This window comes from Gobius niger, assembly GCF_951799975.1.
Source record: "Gobius niger genome assembly, chromosome: 14".
Lineage (NCBI taxonomy): Eukaryota > Metazoa > Chordata > Actinopteri > Gobiiformes > Gobiidae > Gobius > Gobius niger.
The window spans coordinates 3,838,508-3,864,076 of record NC_136865.1 but is presented as its reverse complement, the minus strand read 5'-3'; the positions used below and the strand labels follow the sequence as shown (position 1 = coordinate 3,864,076).

The 25,569-nt window shown below is 42.8% G+C and overlaps 2 protein-coding genes across 2 annotated transcripts in view; both read left to right on the top strand.

Moving 5' to 3' along the window:
• The window catches only part of kcnh8 (potassium voltage-gated channel, subfamily H (eag-related), member 8), a 165,819-nt gene that overhangs the window by 26,570 nt on the left and 113,680 nt on the right, over nucleotides 1–25,569 (top strand). The window contains exon 2 of the mRNA XM_079571228.1: nucleotides 18,565–18,807. Coding sequence (XP_079427354.1) covers nucleotides 18,565–18,807 — 243 coding nt within the window. The remainder of the gene's footprint in view (nucleotides 1–18,564; nucleotides 18,808–25,569) is intronic.
• Nucleotides 7,607–9,259, top strand: LOC306973383 (E3 ubiquitin/ISG15 ligase TRIM25-like; the record flags this gene model as incomplete). Its single annotated transcript, XM_079570309.1, has 1 exon — nucleotides 7,607–9,259. The coding sequence occupies one exon, from the start codon at nucleotides 7,607–7,609 to the stop codon at nucleotides 9,257–9,259; it is 1,653 nt and encodes a 550-aa protein (XP_079426435.1).

The following is a 25,569-nucleotide window of genomic DNA, read 5'->3' as shown; positions in this document are numbered from 1 at the left end:
AAGAGAACAGTGATTTATCTAAACGTTATAAAACAAAGTTCATTTGACATTTATTGAAGTGTTGGAGCAAACAAAATGTAGGTTTAAAATTAAGTGCTGTTTAACTTACAGAAAAAATCTCACTTTTTAAAAGTATTGAAAGTTGCATGTTGCATGTTCTCCCCGTGTCTGCATAGGTTTCCTCCGGGGACTCTGGTTTCCCCAACCACAAAAAACATGTACAATAGAACAGGATGTTTGAGAGTGTGTGTAGGGAAATAAGCCCAAGGCGTCAATCCGGTGTGGCTTGTTCATTAAAATTCACTGTCCCAACCAAATAAACCAAAAGTGCATTATGGGACTTTTAAAGCAGTACTAAGTAAGTCTTCCCCCTAGAGGCCATAAGCGCAACTGCAGGTGTAGTAGCAAGTTACGATTTTTTAACTTATTGTCTTGGAGAGTAAATACGACGCTGACAGGAAAGGCGAAGGGAGAGAGGGATATTGTGCATCCAATTATACAATGGAAATATTTTTTTTCTCTCAAACTTGGCTGTAAATACTGTTTAAAGTGACGTTAGCCCGCAGTTAGCTTTGCCTGTTAGTATGCTTGCTTCGTCTTCGTGATTCCATTAGTGTGTATTGCTTTCTCCGGACCGGTGGCAGTGAAGTTGCAAACATGGTTTTCTGTCCAGAGACACCAGGGTGAGATGAAAGACCCTCCAACCATCCCATTAACACTTGTATTACCCCCACAGGGACTACGAAACAGATTTATTAAGGTAAACACGTTACTTAGTACTGCTTTAATGTGAAATAAAGCTTTTTATTATTGCATATTTGACCTTTCAGTGACCCAGTGACTGTGTGAGTGGTCAGCATGGCACCTTTACTTTCCATCACGGTGGCTCCAGGATCAGTTGTTTTTCACATTTCTGGTAGGTTTATACTGCCGACAGAAAAACCTGCAAAACAATTGATCCTGCAGGTTATGGGAGCAGCTGTGAACGAAACAAAAAGGGTCACAAAAATGTCAATTACGCACAAGTTTTCACATAAAAAGTTCCATAATGCACATTTTCCAAGTCAGTGGCATTGACAATCCATCTGCACAGCGCCACCTGCTGTTCAAAAGTGGCTTGAAATATGTGGACAACTTTGGAACTTTTGTTGAAACGTAGAAGGTAACAAAAAGCTCAAGTCAAAAACTCAAAAACGTCTGTCTCGATGAGCTAAACCTGCGACTGTGGAAGGGTCAGTCCGAATGATCGAAGTCTGGACTGTGCAGCCCCGCGGACGCCCTCCGGTCGTCGGTTCCATGTAATCTTTCCTACGTCCCGCTCTGAAATGTGTTTCTGTGACAGGCCTGGCTGTAACCGTGTTTATGCTGGGAGAGGTTGATTACTTTTCCATCGGATTTCCGCACTGAAGGAGAGCGCGAGAAGACGATGTTTTATGGAGTGATCTGATAAGCGGCGCTGTGGAGGAAGGGCTCGCCGTGTGATTTGTTCTGCAGTAATACAAGTGTCCAAACTCACTGTAAACTCGTGGGGCAACGACGTTTAGTGCGAGGAGGACTTTAGTGAGTGAAGAAAGGACAAAGGAGAACATTTCAGAGCTGAAAGTGTCTTTTAAAGGGTCAGACACCTAATTTAAGGCGGGACTCTGCCGGTTAAAAGGAAACACTTTTATTTAATGATCTCAAGTTGAGACTTTTGTTGTACATTGCTGTTGTAGTACTGTGTACAGTATAACAGTATATACAGTACTATAACAGTAACATGAGGGAGAAACATATTGCAAGTTTTCTGTTATTTGATGATTTAAATAAAAATGGCTAAAATTGTCGATATTTTCAGCGACGAAATCTAAATAACAGATAGCAACAGGTTTGAATTAGGGTTTTTGACCTATTATTAGGTCAACATCCTGGCCTATTGTACATGTTTTTTAGTGGCAAGGGAAACCAGAGTACCCGGAGAAAACCTACACGGAGTCGCTGAAAGGAGAAAGGAGCCAGCTGAGGTGGCTAGGGCACCTGTTTCAGGAAGCATCCGAAACAGGTGCCTCCTCCCTCAGGAGGTGTTCCAGTCATGTCCTATTGAGACGAGGCCTCGTGGAAGGCCCAGGACACGCTGGTGGGACTATGTCGCCTCGGGGTTCCCCCAGAACAGCTGGAGGAGGTGTGCGTGGATCAGGAAGTCTGGGCATCTCACCCAGCCCCGGATAAAGCAAAAGAAAATGGATGGATGAAGTATTGAAAGTTGTGATACTCTGATAGTATTGATACTTGGTTTGGCGACAAAGGCGTATTGCCAAATATATTGCAAAAACGATATAGCCCTACATTTTACAGGTAGTACAGATACCACTGGTCAAATGTTACTCACATATAAAAGCGAAACATTCTCAGATAAATTATTACTGAAAAGTCAAAAGGCAGCACGGTAGCACAGTTCATGTTTCACAGCGAGAAGTCTGGGTTCGATTCCCACGAAGCCTTTCTGTTTGGAGTTGGTTCTCCCTGTGTCTGCGTAGGTTTACCACAAAAACATGTACAATAGAACAGGATGAATGAGAGGAGGAAACCTACGCAGACACAGGGAGAACATACACAGACAGGCCTCGTCCAGCTGGGAGTCGGACCCGGACCTTGTAGCTGTGAACCACCAGCGCTAACCACTATGCTACCATGAAAAAAACCTGAGAAAATTCACATTTCACCTTGTTTTTTTGTGATTCAAAGCTCAATAAATCAGGCTTCAATTTAGATATTGAAAAATCCTTGTGAAAAACCTTCAGAATCCAAGTCAGTGCAGTTCCGTGTCTGTAGGAGCGACTGAAGTGGAGATGATGCTAGAGTGGAATGAGAACCTCGTCCCTAAAGTTTGGTAGCGACTGCACATGCGCCCTGTGTATATTTCTCCCGTCTTTAGCCGCTGCTGTCTCCCACAAAGGAAACGACCATGTTTGGACTGCAGAGTCATCTCGGTCACAGCCTTACACACAGATAAAGATGTCCATACTTGTAGATGAGCTTGGGAAAATGGCCGGTGTGTTTTCACCCTGATCTTTCACCTCAAACTGCCGAACTCGTGCAGTGTAAATCTGGCTTTTTCAGTGAAGAGGAGTGCCTGGAGCAGGGTTAGGAGTTTGTGCATTAATCCAGAGCTCTTTGAGACAGTATGTTCATTAATCACCTCTATAATGTCCTCTGCACACGCACTGTCCTACTTTCCTGGGCCTTTCGTGTTCCCTCGCTGCTCTCCCATCACTGTGCACTCCTCATGCCCCTCCCCGTTACATTATACTACTTCACCATCTCTACAAATCCAAACTATAGCCTCTATCGAAACTTGGCACGAAAACAAAACATGCCAATGATCCGTTTACCCCATTCATCTGGAGAGAATCAATGACACACGGCCTACTTTGAGGGAAGTTTATGAGATACGGAAGATTGTGCTTTCAAGCTGAGAAAAATTATGATACAAAAACAAAGCCATGGTCATCAGAAAAAGTCCAGAAAAGCTTAAAAGCATAAAGAAGGGAACCCCCTCATGACTTGGGGTTGAGCCTTTGACTCCACTACAGACGGAGGCCGACTCAGCACTCAGGATTACTCTGACATGGCTGTTACAAGACACAGCGTCAAGTCGGTTTGTACAAGAATCATCATTATTCTTCTTCTGAGCAGTTCAGCTTTTCAGCCAAGACAGAACAACAGTTACTAGGGAAAAGAAAACACACAAATGTGCCTTCATGTTTTGTATTTTCCGTACAGTCATACTCAAACAGTGGAAATGAGTGAATAAGATCAGATAAGATAATCCTTTATTGATCACAACGGGGTGTGCTGTATAAGCATCCAGTTTTCTTACACACAAGTTACCGGTTCTTTCTAACTAACCAATGATTCATTTGTGTAGTGATGTCTGTGTGTCTTAAATACGATGTTCGTTGTCTTCAGTCACAGCCAGTGTTAATTTTGACAACATATTTTAATTTAGTTTTAGTCTTAGTCTAAAATGTAAGTTGATTTTAGTCGAGATTTAGTCAAAAAAAACGTTTCAATTTTAGTCTAGTTTTAGCAAGTAAATTTAGTCGACTAAATTTAAGACTAATTTAAGTTTAAGTTCAAGTTTAATGGTTTTGTATAGCCCAATATCACAACAGAAGTCGCCTCACAGGGCTGCACCGAACATTAAGGCCATTAAACAGAGCAATAAATATGACAATTAAAAGTTCAGGTGAATCCAGGCAAATACAATGTCCTCCTACAGTGATTTTGGAGACTCGAGGAATCACTAGTTGCCCTGAGTTTTGAGAGCGGAGAGCTCTGGTTGGCTGATATGGAATGACAGCGTCTTGGAGATAAAGCGGAGCTAAACGCTTTATGGATTTAAATATGAGGAGCAGCATTTTAAATTTGATTCTAAACGACTCTTTAGTCGACTTTGCATTGATAATATTCATTATAAACATATTTAATGTTGTTCCTCTGCTTCATGGAGCTGCTCCACATGAACAAAGCTCAGAGCTGATCATTTAGCAGTGATTGTAAATGATCTGAGGCTCTTTCAGACGGTCAATAGAAGTTTGGATGATTTTCACTCCCTTTCATTATTATTTAGTCTTATTTTAGTCGACTAAAATATCTGGACATTTTAGTTGTAGTTTTAGTCTCATGAACAACTTTTAATTTAGTTTTAGTCCAATTTTAGTCGTCAAAAATATCACTTTGACTAAAATTAAGACTAAATATTTTAGTCGACGAAATGAACACTGGTCCCTGCCCCATGTAGCGCCTGCATTATTGCCATATCACACAACAACAAAAGAATAATATTATCACATGATCCAAAGAATCAATCTGCATTAACTTCACACTGACTGGACAGCAGCACCAGCCTCCTCAGCCTCTCCATTCCCTCCTCTTCACCACCACTTCCTTCACTGACGTCTCTCCCTGCTGAGGTCAAACCACCAGAGTCCATCCACACGATAAACTGTTACCAGAGTCATTCACTGGCTGCAGTTTGGGACTTTCCTAAACGTCACTAAAACAACATTGTGCAAAATGGAATGGAACAGGTATTCATGACTGTTGCGAAAGAGGTTTAATCAAACAGGAATGCAGTCTGTCAGGTTCCTGCTGAAAATGGATTTGATGACAGAGTTCTGAGGGCTGGTGTCCGGTTACATCAGATTAAACATGAACCCTGAAGCCTTTATGCTCTTAAACAGCTGCTGGGCGCTGAGCTGCGTTTTCATTACGTTATTACCTTTACCAGTCCCATCACGAAGTATGACATTGTTCATGGTGCCTGTTTCGGACTGTTTCATTGCTTTATTTGCAAGAGTTCTGATTGTATAAGCCTATGCATTAATGAATTTGGCATCCGCACAGTAAAGTGAAGATTACTGCGTGGATTTCGAACTACTCCTGGTATTATTACGCCCTACATTATAGTGCCCCCTTTTATCCGCTTAGAAAATCCACATTGTTTAATTTTGTGTAATTATACTTTGTAGTGGAACACTTCACGTAACCATATTTAAATAGGGAAAACGTGGAAGAGCTTGGTAGCTTCTATCTTGACCAGTTTTGGAGCTATAGAGGAGAGAGGGAGAGGCTAAATGCTAACGCCGTCTGCGCTGTGTTTACGTGACTGAAGGCACGGGTGAAGACCAGACAGGTCCTAAAGAACTCGTCAAAGCTAAGGTAAGAACATATCTCAGTATGGAAAAACGGTGGCCTATTCCTTTAACGCTGGTTTATCTGGCTCTTTCTTTTACGTCTTATGAGCTGGTGAGGACGTGCTTCAAATGGCGTTTGACGTTTGGACTCATCAGGAATTATTTATTTGTTTGTGGCGGTTTGGGACTTTTCTAAACGTCACTAAAACAACATTGTGTAGAGTGGAATGGAACAGGTATTTATGAGAGTTAGGAAAGAGGTTTAATCAAACAGGAATGCAGTCTCTCAAGTGTCACATCAGATTGAACATGAACCTGGTCACCATTCATCGGCCACTTTAACCTCAACTTCAACCGTTTCTCAACAACAACTTAATCCCCAGCACCAAACCACAAATTATGGTAAATCAATGTCTCAAAAATATCACAAATGCCACTCACACTCTTATAGTCCTTCACATACACACACACACACACACATGCACACCTGCAAATACAGTGGCGAGAAAAAGTAAGTACACCCATTGGAATTTCTCACATTTCTGCCTAAACTGGTCACTAAATGTGGTCCGATCTTTATTCAAATCATAAGAATGATTAAACAGTGTCTGCTTAAACTAAAACCACCCAAACATTTACATTTGATCATATTTTTATTGGCCAAAACATGTAAACATTCACAGGACAGGGTGGAATAAGTAAGTGCACCGCCTGAATCTCGCTGAACTGCAGCAGTTTTGTAAAGAGGAATGGTCCAAGATTCATCCTGATCGTTGTGAGTGTCTAATCTGCAACTATAGAAAAGCAGTTATTGCTGCAAAAGAAGGATCAGCTGATATTTAATACAAGGGTTCACTTACTTATTCCACACTATTATGAATGTCTGAGGTTTTTCTGCAAAATATCTTGATAAACTTGTGAATTCATTTTTCTATTGATGATGTCACGTTGTCCAGGCCCTGAGGCAACAAAACATACAACACGATACATTTAATTAATTTTTTTGAGTAATATTTTAATCAGCAATACATAACACCTACATAAATGATACACCATTCATTCTGATATAGCACCCTTACACCCCCACATGCAAGCACGCACAAAGAGACCCCACAAACCGAGACAGCACTTACACAATAAGCACTCACCCCCCATCCCACCCTTCCTTCATGCCAACTGTATCAGCAATATTGTTGTTGTTTTTTAAAGGCGCATTATGCAACTTTTTGGTGAAATAAAAGTAGATATTTGTGCATATTTGACCTTGTAGTAAACCAGCAGCTATATGATAAACTGTATATAATGTATATTTCAAACATCGTTTCTTCTTTTGTTTCTGTCATTGTATTTCTTTCACTGGATGTTAAATGAATAGTAGAAAAAAAAGAAAACACTTTAAACATGAACTTGCCTTTAGGCCTTTAAACAGCTGCTGCGCCCTGAGCTGTCGTTTTATTACATTATTACCTTCAGTAGAAATGCAATAGGGCAGCAATGGTGGACAATAACAAAGCAAAAAGTACTCATTCTAGCCCCTTTTTCTTTGATTTTATGATGAATATTTTGTATTTCACTTTCACTAAACTATATTTTTGGGCACACTATCTGTACTTTTTATTTAACTACATTTTTTTGTTGGACTAAGTGAATGAGGTGCCCAGCCCAAATCAGTTTGGGGCCCTGTTCTGAAAAACATTGAAGGCCTCTGTTGTAGCCGTGTCAACAGCAGATTAAACATGTGTTTTTTTGTTTTGTTTTGTTGACTGTGCCTCACCTGACCGACAGCTGAGAGATAATAGAATGAAGAATGTTTGACTGTAGCTCCTCCTGCTTCCTCCCAGAACAGGTTTGGCCGTTGCCCCTCCCACAGTAGTATAAGCAGGCCAGCTTCAGTCAGACTCTCCCAGTCGCCGTCAGGAGGAGCCGCCATGGCAGAGAACACCCTCACCACAGAGGCCTGGACGTGTGCGATCTGTTTGGAGCTGCTGAAGGAGCCGGTCACTGTTCCATGTGGTCACAGCTTCTGCAGCAGCTGTGTCCAGAGCCACTGGGACCGAGAGGAGAGTCAGCCTGAGTACAGCTGTCCTGAGTGTAGGCAGAGCTTCAGTCCCAGGCCTGTGCTGGGCAGAAACATCATGTTGGCGGCTTTAGTGGAGCAGATGAAGGAGGCAGGGCCCACAGCGCCCCCTGTTGGAGACTGTGTGGCCGCTCCAGGAGATGTGCCCTGTGATGTGTGCAGTGGGAGGAAGCTGAAGGCCGTTCACTCCTGTCTGCAGTGTCTGGTCTCTTACTGTGAGCGCCACCTACAGCCTCACCGGGATGTAGCAGTGTTACAGAAGCACCAGCTGGTGGCGCCGTCGGACAAACTCCAGGAATATCTCTGCTCTGAGCACAAGGAGGTGAAGAAGATGTTCTGTCGCTCGGACCAGCAGCTGCTGTGTGTGGTCTGCTGCATGGACCAGCACAAGGGTCATGACACGGTGTCGTCTGCAGCAGAGAGAGCCCAGAGGCAGACACAGCTGGAGACCAGAAGACAACATCTGCAGGAGACCATCAGGGGCAGTGAGACAGGTCTGAGGAGGCTCCAGGAGGAGGCCCAGGCCATCAGCCGCTCTGCCCAGGACGCAGTGCAGCGCAGCGGGGACGACTTCACCCAGATGGTCGTGCTCCTGGAGAAGAGACGCTCTGAGGTGGAGCAGCAGATCCGAGATCAGGAAAAATCCGAGCTGAGGAGAGTCCAGGAGCTTCAGGATCAAGTGCAGCAGGACATCACTCAGAGGAAGAAGACCCTCTCTGAGATGGACACGCTGTTGAAGACACCAGACCATAACCACTTCCTACAGCTCCTCTCTGACCTGCCCTCACACGGACAGACCACGGCTGTGAGCACAGTCCCCTCACAGGAGCTGCACTACTTTGAGTCTGTGACCACAGCCCTGTCAGGTCTCAGGGAGAAGATCCAGCTCAGCCTGAACCAGAGCAAGGCAGAGGTGTGCACCACTCTGAGAGAAGTCCACACACTTCTGTCCAGTAGAGAGGGATTCCTAAAATACGCCTGTGATATTTCTCTGGATCCAAACACAGCTCATAAAAACCTGAGTCTGTCTGAGGGGAACAGGAGAGTCACATACTGCAGTAAAGAACAGAGGTATCCAGATCACCCAGACAGATTCATTAACCTGAAGCAGGTCCTGAGCAGAGAGGCTCTGACGGGCCGCTGCTACTGGGAGGTGGAGTGGAGTGGGACACAGTGGGTTAGTTTAGCTGTGGCCTACAGAGACATTAATAAACCCTCTGCTTGCTTTGGACATGATGATAGATCCTGGGCCTTAGATTGCTACAGCACAGGTTATTCCTATCACTTTAACGGAGTCACTTCCAAGGTCTCTGGTCCTCCATCCTCCAGACTGGGAGTGTTCCTGGACCACAGTGCAGGGCTCCTGTCCTTCTATAGCGTTAAAGACCAGACCCTCAGCCTGATCCACAGAGTCCAGACTAAATTCACTCAGCCACTGCATGTTGGAGTCTGGATAAATTATGATAAACACACCATGCACTTTCCACAAATCAAAAAACACTGAGATTATTGAGTCAGATCTGTTTGTGATTCAGTTTGTGCATTAAATGTTTTCCTCAGTTGCTGTAAACTTTAATATTTTGTATAACACTTATGATCATATGATCTCCTACTCCATCTGTATGACTAATCATTGGTTAAACATACAATTATTTTTTCTGTTAAATATCAATATGTCATTGACTCCATATGACTTATGGAACACTATCTGCTGAAAATGTGTTGTATTTTGGATAGAGAAAAAAAAACAATAAACTGTAAATGTATTTGCTTTGTCATTACTTTTATATTAAGGTACAGCAAATAAGGGGAAAAATAGTTGATAATTTTTGTGCCAGTTAAGGCCAGTTATTGATATATACTTTTTAAATATATAAAATAGACAGTATATTTCTTTTAAATAAGTAGGTAAGTAAGCAAGTGCTTTATTTGTCATTGTACAACCTGACCAGAATGTTTTTGGAGGTTGAGGAAACCGTAAAACACCCAGAGGAAACCTGACTCCCTTCAGCCTCCTCTGATCCTCTGAAATGGTGCACTGCCTCCTAGGTTTGTCCCTGTTTCAGAGCATGGTGTCCTGCACTGGTCAGCTCCTCCTTCCCCCTCTCCTGCAGTTCCCTCCGCTCCACAACAATCTTTCACCATCTCCTCATTTGTCCCCTTGTTGTTTCCTGTAGCTCCTCTTATGACGCCTCCACTGTGCTGCAGGTGTGGGGGCTCTTGGTGCCTCTTCAGTGTTTCAGAAGAAGACATTTGTAGGTTTCAAACAAGACGCATTCCCCCAATTTTCAGTGTTTCATGGTAAATGATCCGGGAAATATTTAGGAGGATCCGGTAAAGATTTGATCTGATGTAATGGTGTTTTTAATGCGAAGGTTCTGGCAAATGTTTTGGCCTGTTCCCCGAATCCATCACTTCAGACCAAAAGTGTTCCTGTAAATACTAATTTACAAATCAAGCACAGGAAAAAGGCAAAAGCTGCAGCAGGAGGGAGGGAGGTTGCTTCCTGTTTTCACAACGCCATGACAACAAGGACCAAGGATTTTAAACCAGATGTGAAAATATTTTGTCCATCCATCCATCCAATATTTTGTTCCTGAGTTAATTGACCAGGAATGCAGTTTGTCAGGTCACTGCTAAAAATGGTATGATGACAAGGTTACAGGCTGAAAAAGTTGATTGGTCACGACCTGCGGGCTATATGTAGCGGTAACTTTACAAAGTCAACTTATGACTATATTATAATCCTGTCTCTTTCCCTAATCTGCCTTTACACCCCAACAGTTACTGTAATGTCTGTAGGAGGAGTTCTTAGAAAACGATTTTTTTTACTAAATAATTTGACTCGTGTCAAAGCCCAATGTTCTAATAAATCTACCCTATAATGACTACAATTGAAATTCAAAAAGTGAGTATATTCAGAAAAATGTAAGCACTAGCCACTGTTGTGCATATACTGTAGTTCTATTATCCAGAATGAATAAATGAATGTAGTCTTTTAAGGGCAAACAATAAAAATCAATGTTTGACAGAATCTTTCCTGCTCTAACATGGCTCCTTGCAGCTGATGTTATGCTGAAGGAGCCATGGTAGGAAACATACAGCCTCCTTTCCCTCTACCTCCTTCCTCATCCTCATCCTCATCCTCATCAACCGCTTCCTCTCGCCACATTCCCTCTCGCTCTGGTGTAGAAACAAATGGAATTAGCCGGTGTCAAACTCCGGCTCTCACCTTCCCCAAATCCTGACAGGCCACAACACGAAACAATTAACAGCAACACAGCGAGCAGTCAGGCGGAAAATGGGCTCCGTCGCCGAGGGTCTGCAGGACGTCCCGGGCTGATGGGGAACATGTGTGCATTAGCATATATGAGCTATCTGTGAGCGGCTATTACTGTCATTTGTTTCACCTGAGAGAACATTACAAAGAGGCGTTACATTACAGTTTCACGCTGATCATTGAACATGTTTTACTGTTATTTCCAACTATACTATGTTCAACTTTAATGTTCCAAAGGGAAATTTGTCTCTGTGGTTCCTGCATTTACACAGACAACTATGACCGCAGATATGGGTCAATACATTCTGGATCATTGCAACTGTGGGATATGGCTGTGCTGTGACAATCACTGTGCACAAATAAGATACTTTAAGGCCAAACATTGCACATACGTTTCTATCATAGCATAAAAAAGATACAATCATTTTGCTTTCCGGATCATATTCTCTATTTTGGATTTTACACAGGACGGTAAGGGAGTCGAACCAGGCCAGGCCACATCCGATTAGTCTTTACAGAACAGCTTTATAAAAACATTATGTTTGTGCTCACACCAAATATTCTGAGTCTATTTAAAAAACAGAGCCTCTGAGACAATGTGGGACACAAGAACTCTACATGCACACTCCACTTGAGGAGGAGCCAAGATATTTGAAGGACTCGACGTGTTCTGTTTCACTCCCACCAAGTGGGAAATGCATTCATGCTGTTGATCTGTGTCAAATGTCGCTGTTGTTGTTTTTTATCTATTTTATTTTGTATCTATTTTATGCATGCACTTGTAGTTTTATAGTTTTATAGTTTATCATTTGTCTCTACCAAGTTTTATGTTTAATGTTGCACGATTACACCAAAGAAAATTCCTAGTTTGTGACAATGACAGTAAAAAAACTATTCTGATTCTGATAAAGACTGGGTCATGTGACAGCAGTCCTTTGGGGGTCAAAGACCTTCTCTTTGGAATAGAAAGAGTCTGTTTCTTTCTTTCTATATTTGAATTGGGACAGTGAACATTAATCAACACGTGTTTTTTCAACATAACAAAGTTAGCCATATAGGCTAATTTTCCTCCGTAGTCCCCTGGCAGGTTGATGTCATGACAGATAAGACAAACAACAGGCACAAACATACAGCCAAAACACCATCACAGAGACATAAAAAGACACTGAATGGTGAATAACAACATATAGTTAAATCTGAAAAATAGGTAAATTAGCTCAGCTAAAAGATCAGTAAGGGATAATCCACAAAACATCTTCCACACACCAAGTTTTACACCATGTTGTGTTCACATGTCTCAGTGTCCAAAAGCCACTTCTTCACAGAATGTCTAATGGACTTAGGCCTGTCACGATAGTTACTACATTGACTCATCGTTCAATAAATGACAGACAAACAATACATTTCTGGGCTCAGCGTTTATCGTCTGTTCATTTCTTTACATTTTTTTGTCACACGGATTAGTTTTTTTTTCTACGCCAAGTAAGTTCTATTTCATTGAATTTCATATAGTGGGATATTTTCAGTGTCTTTCAAACAAAGCTTTACTGTCATTTGTAACCTTTAGAGTTAGTTTCTATACGCCATTAAAAAGTTTTGTTTAAAACAATATTTTCATGGTTCAATATATCGAACTCATCGTGACAGGCCTAGATGGACTTTCCCCTGTTGTGAGTATCAGCTCAGCATAATCGTGTCATTGGAGAATTTGTATATTTTGTTGTTTGGCTTTTGTGTGTGTACAAAGTAGACAGTACAGGGGAAAGCACAGCTCCTTGGGGCACTCCTGCTTGTTTTTGTTTCAGACAAAGCTTTATTCACCCTCACTTGTTGTGACCTATTTGTTCCTAAAGAGTAAAACCACTATTCAAGGTAAAGACTAAGCTGTAGGTCTATCAGATTTTGTAAGACTATAAGGGCGGACCCGAGCGTAACCACCTGACTTTTCCAGATGTTTACAAATCAAATGAGACCCTCCAACAATAGCTATTGTTCAAACACTGGTTGTACCTAGAGTTGCAGTTCTTGTATACTGGCTGTACTAACTTAATACTGACCGAGGTGGACTCACGCGGTCCACTCACACCTCACATCTGCACATTAACAACCTCATTACAGCGGACTGCCCCCGTGTAATGGGATTCACTTTTCACTGTCACACTCCACTATATTAGGCTAAACTCATCTCCATTCGAAACGCGGCTCTGTGTGTGGACTCATCGATTCATCATCTTCTATTGAGGTGTACCTTCCACTGTCATCTTTAAACCTGCTCTGACACGCTCCTCTCCTGCCAAAAGGTTACGTCCTCGTGATGTTAGAACATTGTAAGGAGAGTCTGCCAGTGGATTTGCCCTGATTTAATATCTCTGGAGTTACAGGGCCTATCCGCATGAAACGAAAACTGACTCGAGGTTAAACATCTCTGTCTGAACAATTGAACTGAGCTGAAAACATGTGTCCAAAAGTGGTGCAATGATACCAGATGAAATGGAATTGAACTGGAAGATCTACAGCATGGCTCTTTCATAGATGTGATCTCTGACAACCACAATAACGGTGTGGGGTGTAACAATGCACCGTCCCACGATTCACCGCGGGACGATGTGCATCATACTGAAGTGATTGTCTATATTTCTTGATATTTAAGCTCTGTGGCACGTGTCAGAAGTGTGTGTGCACAGAGTGTGTCATCATCACTAACCTCTAAACTGAAGGCTGTCGACACTCTGGATCCACACAGTTACATCTCCCAAAAACACATGAGATTGGTCTTTGTTTCTCTTGCTGATAATCAGGCTGCGGTGAATTATAGATCCACACAATGTCAGAGGCACAGACAAATGTATAAGATCCAATCTTAGTCATAATAATCCGCCTCAAAAGCTTTATTTCTAAAAAAGTACAAGCAGAATGTCGTCCAGGAACAGCCCGAACATGAGCCGAGAATCGAATGTGCTGCTCTGTGTGTGTTTTAGCTGCCGTGTCTGGAAAGTGAAACTGCAGTTTATCACTTAATGTTTTCTATTTTGTTTTGTATTGTGAGCCAGGGGCACAATGCACTAACTGCAACATAACGGTTCAGTATGGTTAAATATTTGTGAATGTTCAGATCAGTCTTCTCTTTCAAAATAATAAAAATAATAATAATTTATTACTTTATTTGATGGCGCCTTTCATGTCACCTAAGGACACTTTACAATTAACAATACAGACATACAGATATAAAATCAGTAATAAAATCACAGTGCATGAGCAGATGTGAAAAGGAAGGTCTTGAGTTGGGTTTTTAAAGTAACTAAAGAGTCCAGTTGACGGAGGGGCTGAGGTTAAGTGTTCCAGAGCTTTGAATGAGTTTTTGGGGGAGACCAGAGAGTAGAGTCCAGTATGACACCCAAGCTTTTACCCTGGGGAGAGATGGGAACCAGGCACCCGTCAATGCACATATTGAAAGGTGGGGATATGGATAAAGTGGATTTTGAGCCGATGAATATGTTTTGAGTTTGTTTTCTGACATTAAAGCTGTAATGGCCTGTAAACAGTTGGTTAATGTGACATATTCTAGCAATATTTTGAACATAATACTCTCAGTTTATGCTCACTTTTTAAAAATATTGGCCAGATCCTTGACTTGGGGGGTACCCAGAGTATATAATGTCTTTAGGGGCACGTGGGACAAAAAAGGTTGGGAACCACCGTTTAAAGGCTGATGCATTCAATAAACATTCAATAAACAGACATGCAATCTTCTCTTACTTGGGTCAATAAACTTTATATGATATGAGTTAAGGTATATTTAAAGTCAAATCAATGCAGTTTGTTTAATATTATGTGCGTGTTTTATTTGTGTTTGAAATACATTGTGCTACACAAATTCCTTATGTTACAAAAATGATACAAATCCAATCTCATACAAACATATTCACAGTTCCTTGCATTGTTTTTCCATTTGTTAGCAGGGTTTCAACGGGGCATTTAAAGTCCTTAAAGGAACAGGCCACCGTTTTTACATACTGAGATTTGTTCTTACCTTAGCTTTGACGAGTTCTTTAGGACCTGTCTGATCTTCCCCCGTGCCTTCAGTCACGTAAACACAGCGCAGACGGCGTTAGCATTTAGCCTCTCCCTCTCTCCACTATAGCTCCAAAACAGGTCAAGATAGAAGCTACCAAGCTCTTCCATGTTTTCCCTATTTAAATATGGTTACGTAAAGTGTTCCACTACAAAGTATAATTACACAAAATTAAACAATGTGGATTTTCTAAGCGGATAAAAGGGGGGACTATATTGTAACGCGTAATAATACCAGGAGTAGCTCTTTGTTTACGTGACTGAAGCCACGGGTGAAGATCAGACAGATCCTAAAGAACTCGTCAAAGCTAAGAACATATCTCAGTATGTAAAAACGGTGGCCTATTCCTTTAAATGAATTGGGCCAAAATCAAGGCCTTAAATATCATTAAAAAGCATTAAATTGGATTCAAACTGGCATTAAATAAATAAATAAAAGGAAAATTATGAAATCGCTCAACATGTTTTGCTTCATAAGTTCATTAATGGTCTAAAACAATTTGTTTTGCTCAAAAGTTTCCCGTTTTTCTCGTTCGTCTGATGAAATGTTTGCAACTCCTAAGAAAGGATATACTGTAGGTGTCCTTTACTTTCTGAGTTTGTGGCATTCAATATAGTACTTGGGCATTCAAATGGCATTAAAAGCATCACATTTGACTTCTGTCTGTGTAAACCCTGGTCAGAAGGTTAAAAAGGATTCTTTGTTTTAGCTCTTATTCCACATTTTTGTTCATCCGCTTTACATCATGTTCATTTTCACACACAAATTTGTCTGAAAACACAAAACCCTCACTTCTCATTTGGGATGAGTCAAGTCACGCTTGCACAAATCTTTTTCCAACAACAATAGCTCCATAGTCTCCTCCTCTGCTCCCTCACCTGTCTGCCTCTTATCGCCTCATGTCCTCTTCAGCTGAGAGTGAACACAATCCCAGTGTTTTGGATTTGAGATACTGCACAGACTCGTTCGGAGTTCATCTGCACGGCTGGTTGGGGAGAAAGCGGCAGGTATTCCAGACGCTGCGATGCAAACACTAATTAAACAGCATCTACAGACTTTAGAGAATTCTCCACAAGCGTTTGGGGCCGTGGTTAGTTTGTGTTGGAGGAAGTGGTTCATTATTTCATTTTATGCCACATTCTCATGGCTCTGGTACTTCTCTCCTGCATAATCACATATATTCTCTCTGAAGAGCTGCTGTAATTCATATATATATCTGCATATAATGATCAGGGAAAACATTTGGACATTTCTTTCCAAAACTCTCTGGGTCAGATCTGATTCTTAAAGGATCTGTAAACTATGCTATGCTATTTTATGCTATTTTAGCCATTCCAAAGTTAAGTATAGGCATTTATATGTTATATCGTACCTCTACCACAATGGAACACTAATATTTGTGATAAATATAAGTGTTTTCTGGAGTTATTTTTCAAACACAGAAAACACAACGCTTCAATTCAGTTAAACCCGCCCTCTCTCTCTGCTCATGCAACTTAACCGTAGTAGAAATAAAAATACACAGTAGTTATAAGGAGCTGACATTTGCAACACAGCTTCGTAAATGGCTAACACACATGGCCGCTCCATCGGGTGTTTACGTTATCGCCTTGGTTATAAAAGTTAATCCACTTTGAATAAAGTCTGTCCTCGTAGCCATTATCGTTAGGTGAGAAAAAAGAACAGGCGTGTCCAGAGTAGGTTAGAAAGAGCTCCATTTTCACAACTCTCAGTGCAAACATGACATCAGTTCAGACGCTCAGGGGGTGCGTTTGTTTTTATTTTTTACATTTATTTAAAAAGCTGTTTTTACACATTAAAATCAGGCCGTAAACATAGAATATATTACATTACAGACGTCAAGCACTTTCCGTTCCACTCTGACGACACAACTGAGCAAGTCAGTGGTTTTCCAGCAGAGGACGGAGCAGCTGCTCAGAGAGCAGGATTCAGGAGGATTGCTGAGAGCTGCGTGAATGAAGCCAAAGACCACTCTGTTTTTGATAAGGAAATAGCACAACAACATGATTAAAAGCTCCAAAAAGTCGATTTTGCAGGATAATGTAAGCTGTAGAGCAGGCGTTTGCAGACAGGTGGCGCTCCTTCCAAACTTCCGCATCACACCTGGTGCAGAAAGTGGGCAGGACGGGGGGTGGACGGATCTCATTCAGCGCTGCCGCCCAGACTGTTACTACAGAAGGCGGTGGGTCTCGGGGGTGCGAGGGGACGCGGGGGGGGCTTGGTAAGTTTGTAGTTTGTCTTGCAACAACATGCACGAGGCGGCGCACAATGTTTAATAAAGCTTAAAGAAATAAAGCTGTCCCTCCACTCGCTGCAAAGTCAGATCCAAGATGAGTGTGAGGCGGGCGGGGAAACAGAGGCAGCAGCCCTGAGCGCTGGACACGGCAACTTTACCAAACAAAAAGGATTTCATTGATCAGAAACTGTCATATTGGCAACAGAGAAGTTGCAAAGAAATTGTAGCTTATTGGAACACTTTCTACAGCTGAAGGATTCTTGGAGCGGCTGAATTGGTGAAAGTTTCCTTTGCGCCCTGTTTGTGAATGTGTTCCTTCGATTTTAGACTGAGCTGTTCACAAGGAGCAGCAATGCAAAAAGAAAACAATGTTTTTTAAGACGACCACGACTGATGCTCTTCATTCATCAGGAGGTAAACGCAGCACAGTGGCACTGACACACTTTTTTTTTTTGCGGAAACAAATGCTTGGGCTCGTACGCGCTTCTGCCAACCCACTTTTTTCCCTAAGCGACACCCTCAGGCGACCGGCCAAACTAGCGCTAAGTAGAGTTTGTGCAAGACCGAAGCCTCGCTTTGACCAAGACTGTTGTGCCAGGTTGGGGTTGCAGGTCGCTCCCCATCGAGTTTGAGCTCATGGCATCATCGCCTGCATGTGGAAAGACACCTAAATTGTCACATGATGTTGGAGAATGTCGTGAACGCAAACCCTTAACCAAAATAACTTAATTAATTATGAAGCATCTTTGTGAAATGGGTTTTGAGAATTTAACTCGTAAATCCAAATGCTGGATGTCTGAGAATGTAGAAGAACCTGTGCATGGTTTCTAAATGCACTTGAAGAAACACAATTCCTGCTCTTTAAATGAGTTGAAACATCTTGGCTCCAACTGTCCAGAGTGAAGTCCTTAAGGCACAAAGTGTCTTAGAAGTAGCGCTAATGACAATGTTTAAATAGATCTGTCCAAGCCGTCGACGCCTTAGCTGCAAAACTTGAGCTTCTTGGGACATTATTGACTTGTCAGCATGCAGTCAGCGATCACTCCGAGGGTTTACCGTGTGAAATTTGTAGCAGATTTTAAAGCCAAATCTGCGCATGTGTCCAATTTTGAGCAGTGTTTTCCATTCGATCTGATGATTAATCCCCTCATGCCACATTGATAGAGTAATGTTTGTGTGTTCTTTCTGTCCTCCTCCCAGACAGTAACTTCATCTTGGCCAACGCTCAGGTCTCCCAGGTGTCCCAGGGCTTCCCCATCGTCTACTGCTCCGATGGCTTCTGCGAGCTCACGGGCTTCTCCAGAGGGGAGGTCATGCAGAAGAGCTGCGCCTGCAAGTTCCTCTACGGCCCCGACTCCAGCGAAGGCATCATCCTCAGCATCGACGAGGCCCTGGAGGAGCGCAAGGAGTTCAAGGAAGAGATCATGTTCTACAAGAAGACAGGTGAGGCCCGCAGCTGGTTTATGCCTTTTTTTAAGGATCATTTCAGCTTGTTGACAATCGAAAAAACTATCTCCCCATCAAGACAAACCTCCACAGGCTCTCTGGCTCGGCGGATGTAGCTGCTGTCGGACATTGGAAGAGCAAGTGCAAAGACAGGAGTCAAGGGGAAAAGCGGCACACGGAGAGGTGGTGACAGATGAGGAGATGTTTGATCCAAATTAGATTCACACTTCCTTATGTGAGCTGGGACAGTGGACAGGATGTGGCAAAGGATGTTAGATTTTTTAATCATTTCGTCGACATCTCTTGGTGTTTCGAAGCTGACTCATGCAGACACTGTGAACTAAAAGTAAAAGACAATCCCGGATGAACCTGTGTCTGGATTTATGATTGACTGAGCGGGCTGGAGCGGAAAGTCCTCCCATAAACTGCACCCACGGCGCGTACGGGACTCCTCGTGATGGGTGCCAGTCTCCCCTCGCCCCGTGTGAACACTCGTGTGTGTCACATCATCTCCTCTTCCTCTCTCTCTCTCATCCATCCTGGCCTCTTTATTACACGTCTATTGGAGCAAATTTAACAATAAACTCCCACAGAAACTTCACACACAGAATGACAGAGCCCTGGCTATTACAGATTTTAAATGGACAGTGCCAAAACGGCACAGAAATAGAGCTGACGTCACCAGTCAATCAATCATTTTGTTTAGCACAATATCACCATGGGAGTTGCCTCACAGGGCTGCGCCAAACATTAAAGCAATGAAACAAAACGGTAAACAACACAGTGTAAAGTTCAGGCAAATCTTTACAAATCTCAAACGTGGCCACTAGGCGATTGCTAGTGACGCTAGTGGGGCCCTCAGAGTCAGGGATGTCATTACCCCAAATGTATGGCAAACATCAGGAGCAGGTGGGTCGGGTTAGAAAGTCCACATTTTTTTCTTCCATAGCTACTTTGCTGGCTTACATTACATAAAATGCATTGTTATCCATAAATGTCACTCACAGTGGGCGGCAGAAGGTTTTGGTATACTATATAATCTAAGGAGTGCCTCCTGAGTGCAGGTTCGGGTCGGTCTGGTTTCATCCCGTCGGGTTAGGCCGGGTAAGAAAAAAGAAAAGACCAGAATTGGGGAGAATACGTGATAATTGTATGTATTTTGTAATATATTCCGTTACTTTGTCCGACCAGAGTACAGTATTGTGAATACTTTCATGTTGTTTAGATCATAATCTAATGCATAAAAGCAGCATGTGATTAAAAACATGCAGATGCACTTCGACTGTTATTTACCCTGGTTGTTTTGGTCTTTTTATTCTTTTATCGTTATGTATAAAACTGAAATTTGGTTAAGTGCTGCAATGTAGTGCTTTAATTTAAGGAAAGTATCTGTGTTCTCTCATCATTTGTTTCATTTCATTTCCCTCAAATGAAATAGTAACTTTATCAAAATACAGACACCAATATGAGTTTTCCAAATATCCATCCATCCATCCATTTTCTTCCAGTTGTCCGTCGCCGGGTTATGGGGGCAGTCGTTAAAGCTGCCCAAATCACATTGCACCAGCCCCTATGGCTCCTCCTGCAGGTGGTGGGTCCACAGAAGGACGGCCTCATGGTTCTAACCGGGCCTGTTGGTCTCTCATAAGGGGCTTCTGAACCGCTCTTTGTCTGACCCGTCACCTAGTACCTGTCTGCCATGGGACAGCCTACCAGGGGCACGAAGCCCCCGACAACAGAGCTCCCAGGATCATTCGGGCGCTCAAACCCCTCCACCACGTTAAGGTGGCGGTTCAAAGAGAGTAGTATTCCAAATACATATTCTAAATACATATTCAGTTACTCCCCAACACTGAAGCTGACTCAGGCGTCACTAGCGTACACAATCTATGCAGTCTTTTATAAATGAGGCCCCTGGTTCTCAGTCACACATCGAACAACAATAATATTGACCATTGTCGCTTCTCTGCATCGAGGGTTTGAGAGTAATGCATCAATCTGTGTCCAGGCTTTGTGGTCGAATCCACCGTAAATCCAGCTGAACCAACTCCTTCTATTCTGTAACATTCCATCATGAACAGGCTTTGCCAAAACTTGTCCATGACTGTAAGGAGGTGGAACTAGGTCAAAAAGACTATTCGTACCATATTTCAGCTGAACTTGAGGGCTATTTCCATTCTCCTTGCACAAATGGACTGTTGAACAAATGGAGACAGCCTCATTAAAAGGCGATTACGTGCAGTCATCAGTTAGGGTCGTAATTATTAAACAGTATGGCACGTTAAACATTCATATCTCACTCCGTCTGCTGCAGAGGGTTTACGTATGGAGAGCATTTTACCCGTTACCAATTAATCTTTCCCCTAAACTCGATGGGGCCAATGAAAACCCACAAAATAAAAAGTTCTAGAGGGATTTTGCCACAGTTTTACTCATAAACCATTAGCCAACCAATGATATTCAAGGTCACAGACGGCAGCTTTAGGCCAAACTATCAGAATCTTGTTCAGGAGGAGCTGAAGGTTTTACTCCACTGTGGCACTGGGAGAACACGCCAAATCCACACCGAGAGGTCCCACACGGGCCTGGGAATCGAATCAGAGAACTTATTGCTTCCTGATTTTCCAACAAAAGCCTTGAACAAGTGGTGTAAACCTGAGAAACTTTATGTGCAGAGGAATCTGTTGGGCTCCAAAGGCAAATCTTCGTGCTTTGTACTCCTGATCCGAAGCCTGTAGTTGATGCTGTGTGATAGATGTCGTCATCAGAAGGAACGCTCCTCGCTCAGGCTGAGTGGCCGACGTCGATCTCAGTGACGGCAGCTCTGATCAGGTGTTCACTGCTGCCACAAAGACCGTCCGACAGCAGCGGAAAAACTCCCCAGACTTTCCTCCATCTCAGCACGCGTCAGCTGGACTTACTGAACACTGACAAACGCGACAACATACACAGGATTCACTGACAATGATGACTTGTGCTTCTAGGGCTTCAGGATTTGACAAAAATACCTTATTGCGATTTATCCTGATAGATATTGCGATTTGATTTGCGATTTTAAGATTTTACTTGTAGCATAATGTTTGATTATTCATGCAATTGAGCTACATATAAACTTCTAAAACTGCTGTTGAGCGTCATGGTACTTGGTTATTAACACATTGTGGTTATTAACACAAACGGAAAAAGTTGTTTTTGCGTTTTTGTTTTAATTACAAAACTAAACACTCTAATACACCTTATGTGTGATTTTGGCAGCTCTGTGATGAACAGAAGTGAAATAAATGACGACCAAAAACTTGTGAAAAGTCACGATCTGGACATTTTGTATATATTATTATTTTCTTTTTTCTTTGCAGTCTGAGGGGGTGTGGTGTTGCCTAGCGAAGCTGTAGAGCCGACACTTCTCTCTCGCTCTCTGGAGCTCGTTTGACAAAGTAGAGCAACAAACAATTTAGATTTTAACATTTCTCTGAGTTTTAAAATGGTTAAAATCGGTCCAAGGACGGCTGAGAAACATCCTGTTAAAGTCTTCAATCCGAGAACCAGGCTGTTTAAATGCACACGCCATAAAAAGACGTCGATCTGTGGAAACACGCGGTGTTTCAAAACGTGTCAACAATGTTGTTGTTGAAACTAAGATATTTATTCATTTGCCTCTTCCCATAATGTTAGTATCTGTCCACAGAGAGAGGAGTTGATCAGAAATGAGAGTGTTGCAGCAAAAAAAAAATCTGTGATTTTGATCAAAACTAACCTATGTTTAGCTTAGATTTCTCAGGAACCGAGGCACGTAGAATTAAACTGTTTTCTCCTGCAGAGAGCTTAGAGTCTCGTCTTTCAAACGAGCCGCAGCCTGTGTCCATAGCTATAACATCCAATACACTGTGGTGCTACAAATATCGTTTGTATAGCTTCATCAGCAACAAGATACAGATCTGCAAGAGGCAAAGAGGCATTTTATGGAGTCATTTGAAAAACATGCTTAGTTTTAAACATTCTCTAATAAACATGATGCTCTCACACTCTCCCTATTTAGCTACATAAATGTATTATCACACGCTAAAAAAACACTGCTAGTTTTATATTTATTACTCCAAAAACTGTCTGTAAAGATGTTACAATGATTATAATACAATGATGCACACAGCGATCAGCTATTTTTTGCCACCTCAACCCGCTCCGCGATTAAACGATTCGTGGTGAGAATCGTTTGCAGTTGAAACACACGTGGAGTTTGTGAATCGCAGCGCAGGCAAACCTGATTCTTCTGCACCTTCTTTCGATTGGCCATCAGCCTAAGGAAGCGAGGCTCATTCTCATACAACACACAATGACTTTTTCGAGCTTTCTTGTACGTCGTGATGTTGAGAGGAACCGAGATGGAGGTGCTCCTTCGGCTTGAGAACAGGAAAAAAAATCTAAGTACAGTCGGGGTGTAATGGGACGCTAAAAGTTCAACTACTTGGAGGGCAGGGTTCAATTTCAGCCGCTGTGTCCAGAAGTACAGCGTGCCCAGTGCGAGGAGAACATTGAACGGCTGAAATGAAACCTCTCGACCGGGCCTGGAACTTCACCGGGCTGATGAGATGAGAGCGATTTTCGCACTGACTTCTCCTTGCCAATTGTGTCTGAGGGAAAGAAATCGCATAGTCAGATATCAAGAGATTGTCATGAGATTTAACAGGCCACAAGAGAAACAATCGGATGAGTCTGGGAGAGAAGAGAGAGGCGGTAATAGCCAGAGCATGGACCTGAGCGTCTGTGTGCAGAGACATCCATTTAGCCCAGTCCCAGGGCGGGTTTCTCCTGAGCTGCTGCGCGGGGACCGAGGGACCGGGCATGGAGCGGGTCGGTCTATTTAAAGGCAGCCTGTCCCTGGAGACCGGCATGTGGTGGACTGGCCACTAACAATGGGCTCAGACGATTCTCTGGAGCCGCACGTATAGGAGCGTAATGAGAAATGCGACTGCCATACTGAGGAGTGTGGTTTGGTGGCAGGGCAGCGGACCGTCGAGACCCAGTCGAAAATTACAACGGCGGCGTTTGCAAATCAGCGGTCAAACAAGCAGATTTTAAGAAAATGAGAAAAAATGTCAAACTTCCGAGGTTTAGAGCACTGGCAACCACAATCAGAGCTGTTGGAGGAAGTTTGTTCTGAGAAGACAGGATCGAGAGAGAAAGAAAGGAAAGAAGAGAAGGAGCTGAGTCTTACCCCAAGATTCCACATTCTCCGTGTTCGCCAAAGCCTCCCCTCACGACGCGATGTTGCATTTTTAATTGTCAAGAAACGTTCCTCATCCCTGCTCCGAGGGGCCTCCGTGGCTACAGGGATTCACAGCTCTTCACTAGGAGCTGAGTCTGTGTTCATTTCAAAGAGCCGTCCAAAAGACTGGCTCTTTTTTATAATGTAAAACGCCAGACAGATAACTCACAATATCTAAGACGTGATCGACAAAAGGCACACTTCTTTGATTCAAAGCAGAACTGAGTAACTTGTTTACCTTAATAAATCCTTTTCCTGGTCCTTCTTGGGGCGTTAACGGGATGATTGGGGGGGTCATTCATCTCCCCCTGGTGTCTCTGGCCAGAAAACCACAATTGCAGCTTTCCCTGCTCCGCCCCAAATACACACTATAAGGCTCGTTTCCACCAGCCCTACCCTTCTCTACTCTACTTGGTTTGGTCCTACTCTACTTGGCCTGGTTGTGTTTCCACTATTCTGTAGAATCTGATACTGTATCCATGGTTACCAGGGTGTATCCATGGATATGGCTTTGCTTTTGACTGTATCCATTGTAAACAGTACCTGCTTGGCCTGGTTAGTACCAGGGCCAAGCAGGTACTAAAAAAGTACCAGTTAACTGTAAAGTGGGCTGGTGGAAACATTTCAAATGCAGGCAAAGTAGAGCAGGGTAGAGTAGAGTAGGGTAGGTGGAACCGAGCCATAATGGAATCAAGAAAAAGCTAACATGCTAAAGGGCAAAGCTAACTGCAGGCTAGCGCCACTTAAGCAGTATTTACAGGCCAGGTTTGAGGAAAAAAATCTCTCTCTTCTGTCAGTGTAGTATTTACTCTCACGGACAATTAATGAGTAAAAAAAAAACGCAACATGCTACGACACCTGCAGTTCTGCTTTAAAGGTACACTGTGTAACATTATGAAGCTATACTGTTGCGGCAAAACAAAACATGCTCCTAATGACCAGCTCAGCCTTGGATGAGACACTGACCTGTTAAAATCTCAAATTCGACTGCCTTTCGTCACATCTCCATGGAGACGAGCTGGAGACGTACCCGCTCATTTAGCTTTAACTGAAGCTTTCACTTGTGTGGCCTGCTCCTGTGTTGGGCTGATGCTTGTGTTCGTTTGGGGAAGTTCTGGGGGTAAAATTGACCAAAAATCCGTCTCTGTTCAATTGAGATCCGGATTCGAAGCATTCACCATAAAGAGCCGTTCAAAAGAGCCGGTCGGTCACTTCACTATCCTCCGCCGACACGCCGCTCTGTTCCTCCCCGACAAAAATACGGACAAACTGTTTTTTCAGCTCTGTCAGAGTCTGGCCACATCAATCTCGACAGTTCAGATCGCACCTCAAAGAAAGCAAAACACAGAACAGTATCTGGATTTCCAAAGTAAATACCCTCCACATTCACTTTATTTTTACAAAAATGTCAAAATTTTACACGATACAACCTCGACATTTCCCTCTGTGGGAGTTTGTGATCACAGAAACAATCACAAGACTCGATTCGCTCACAA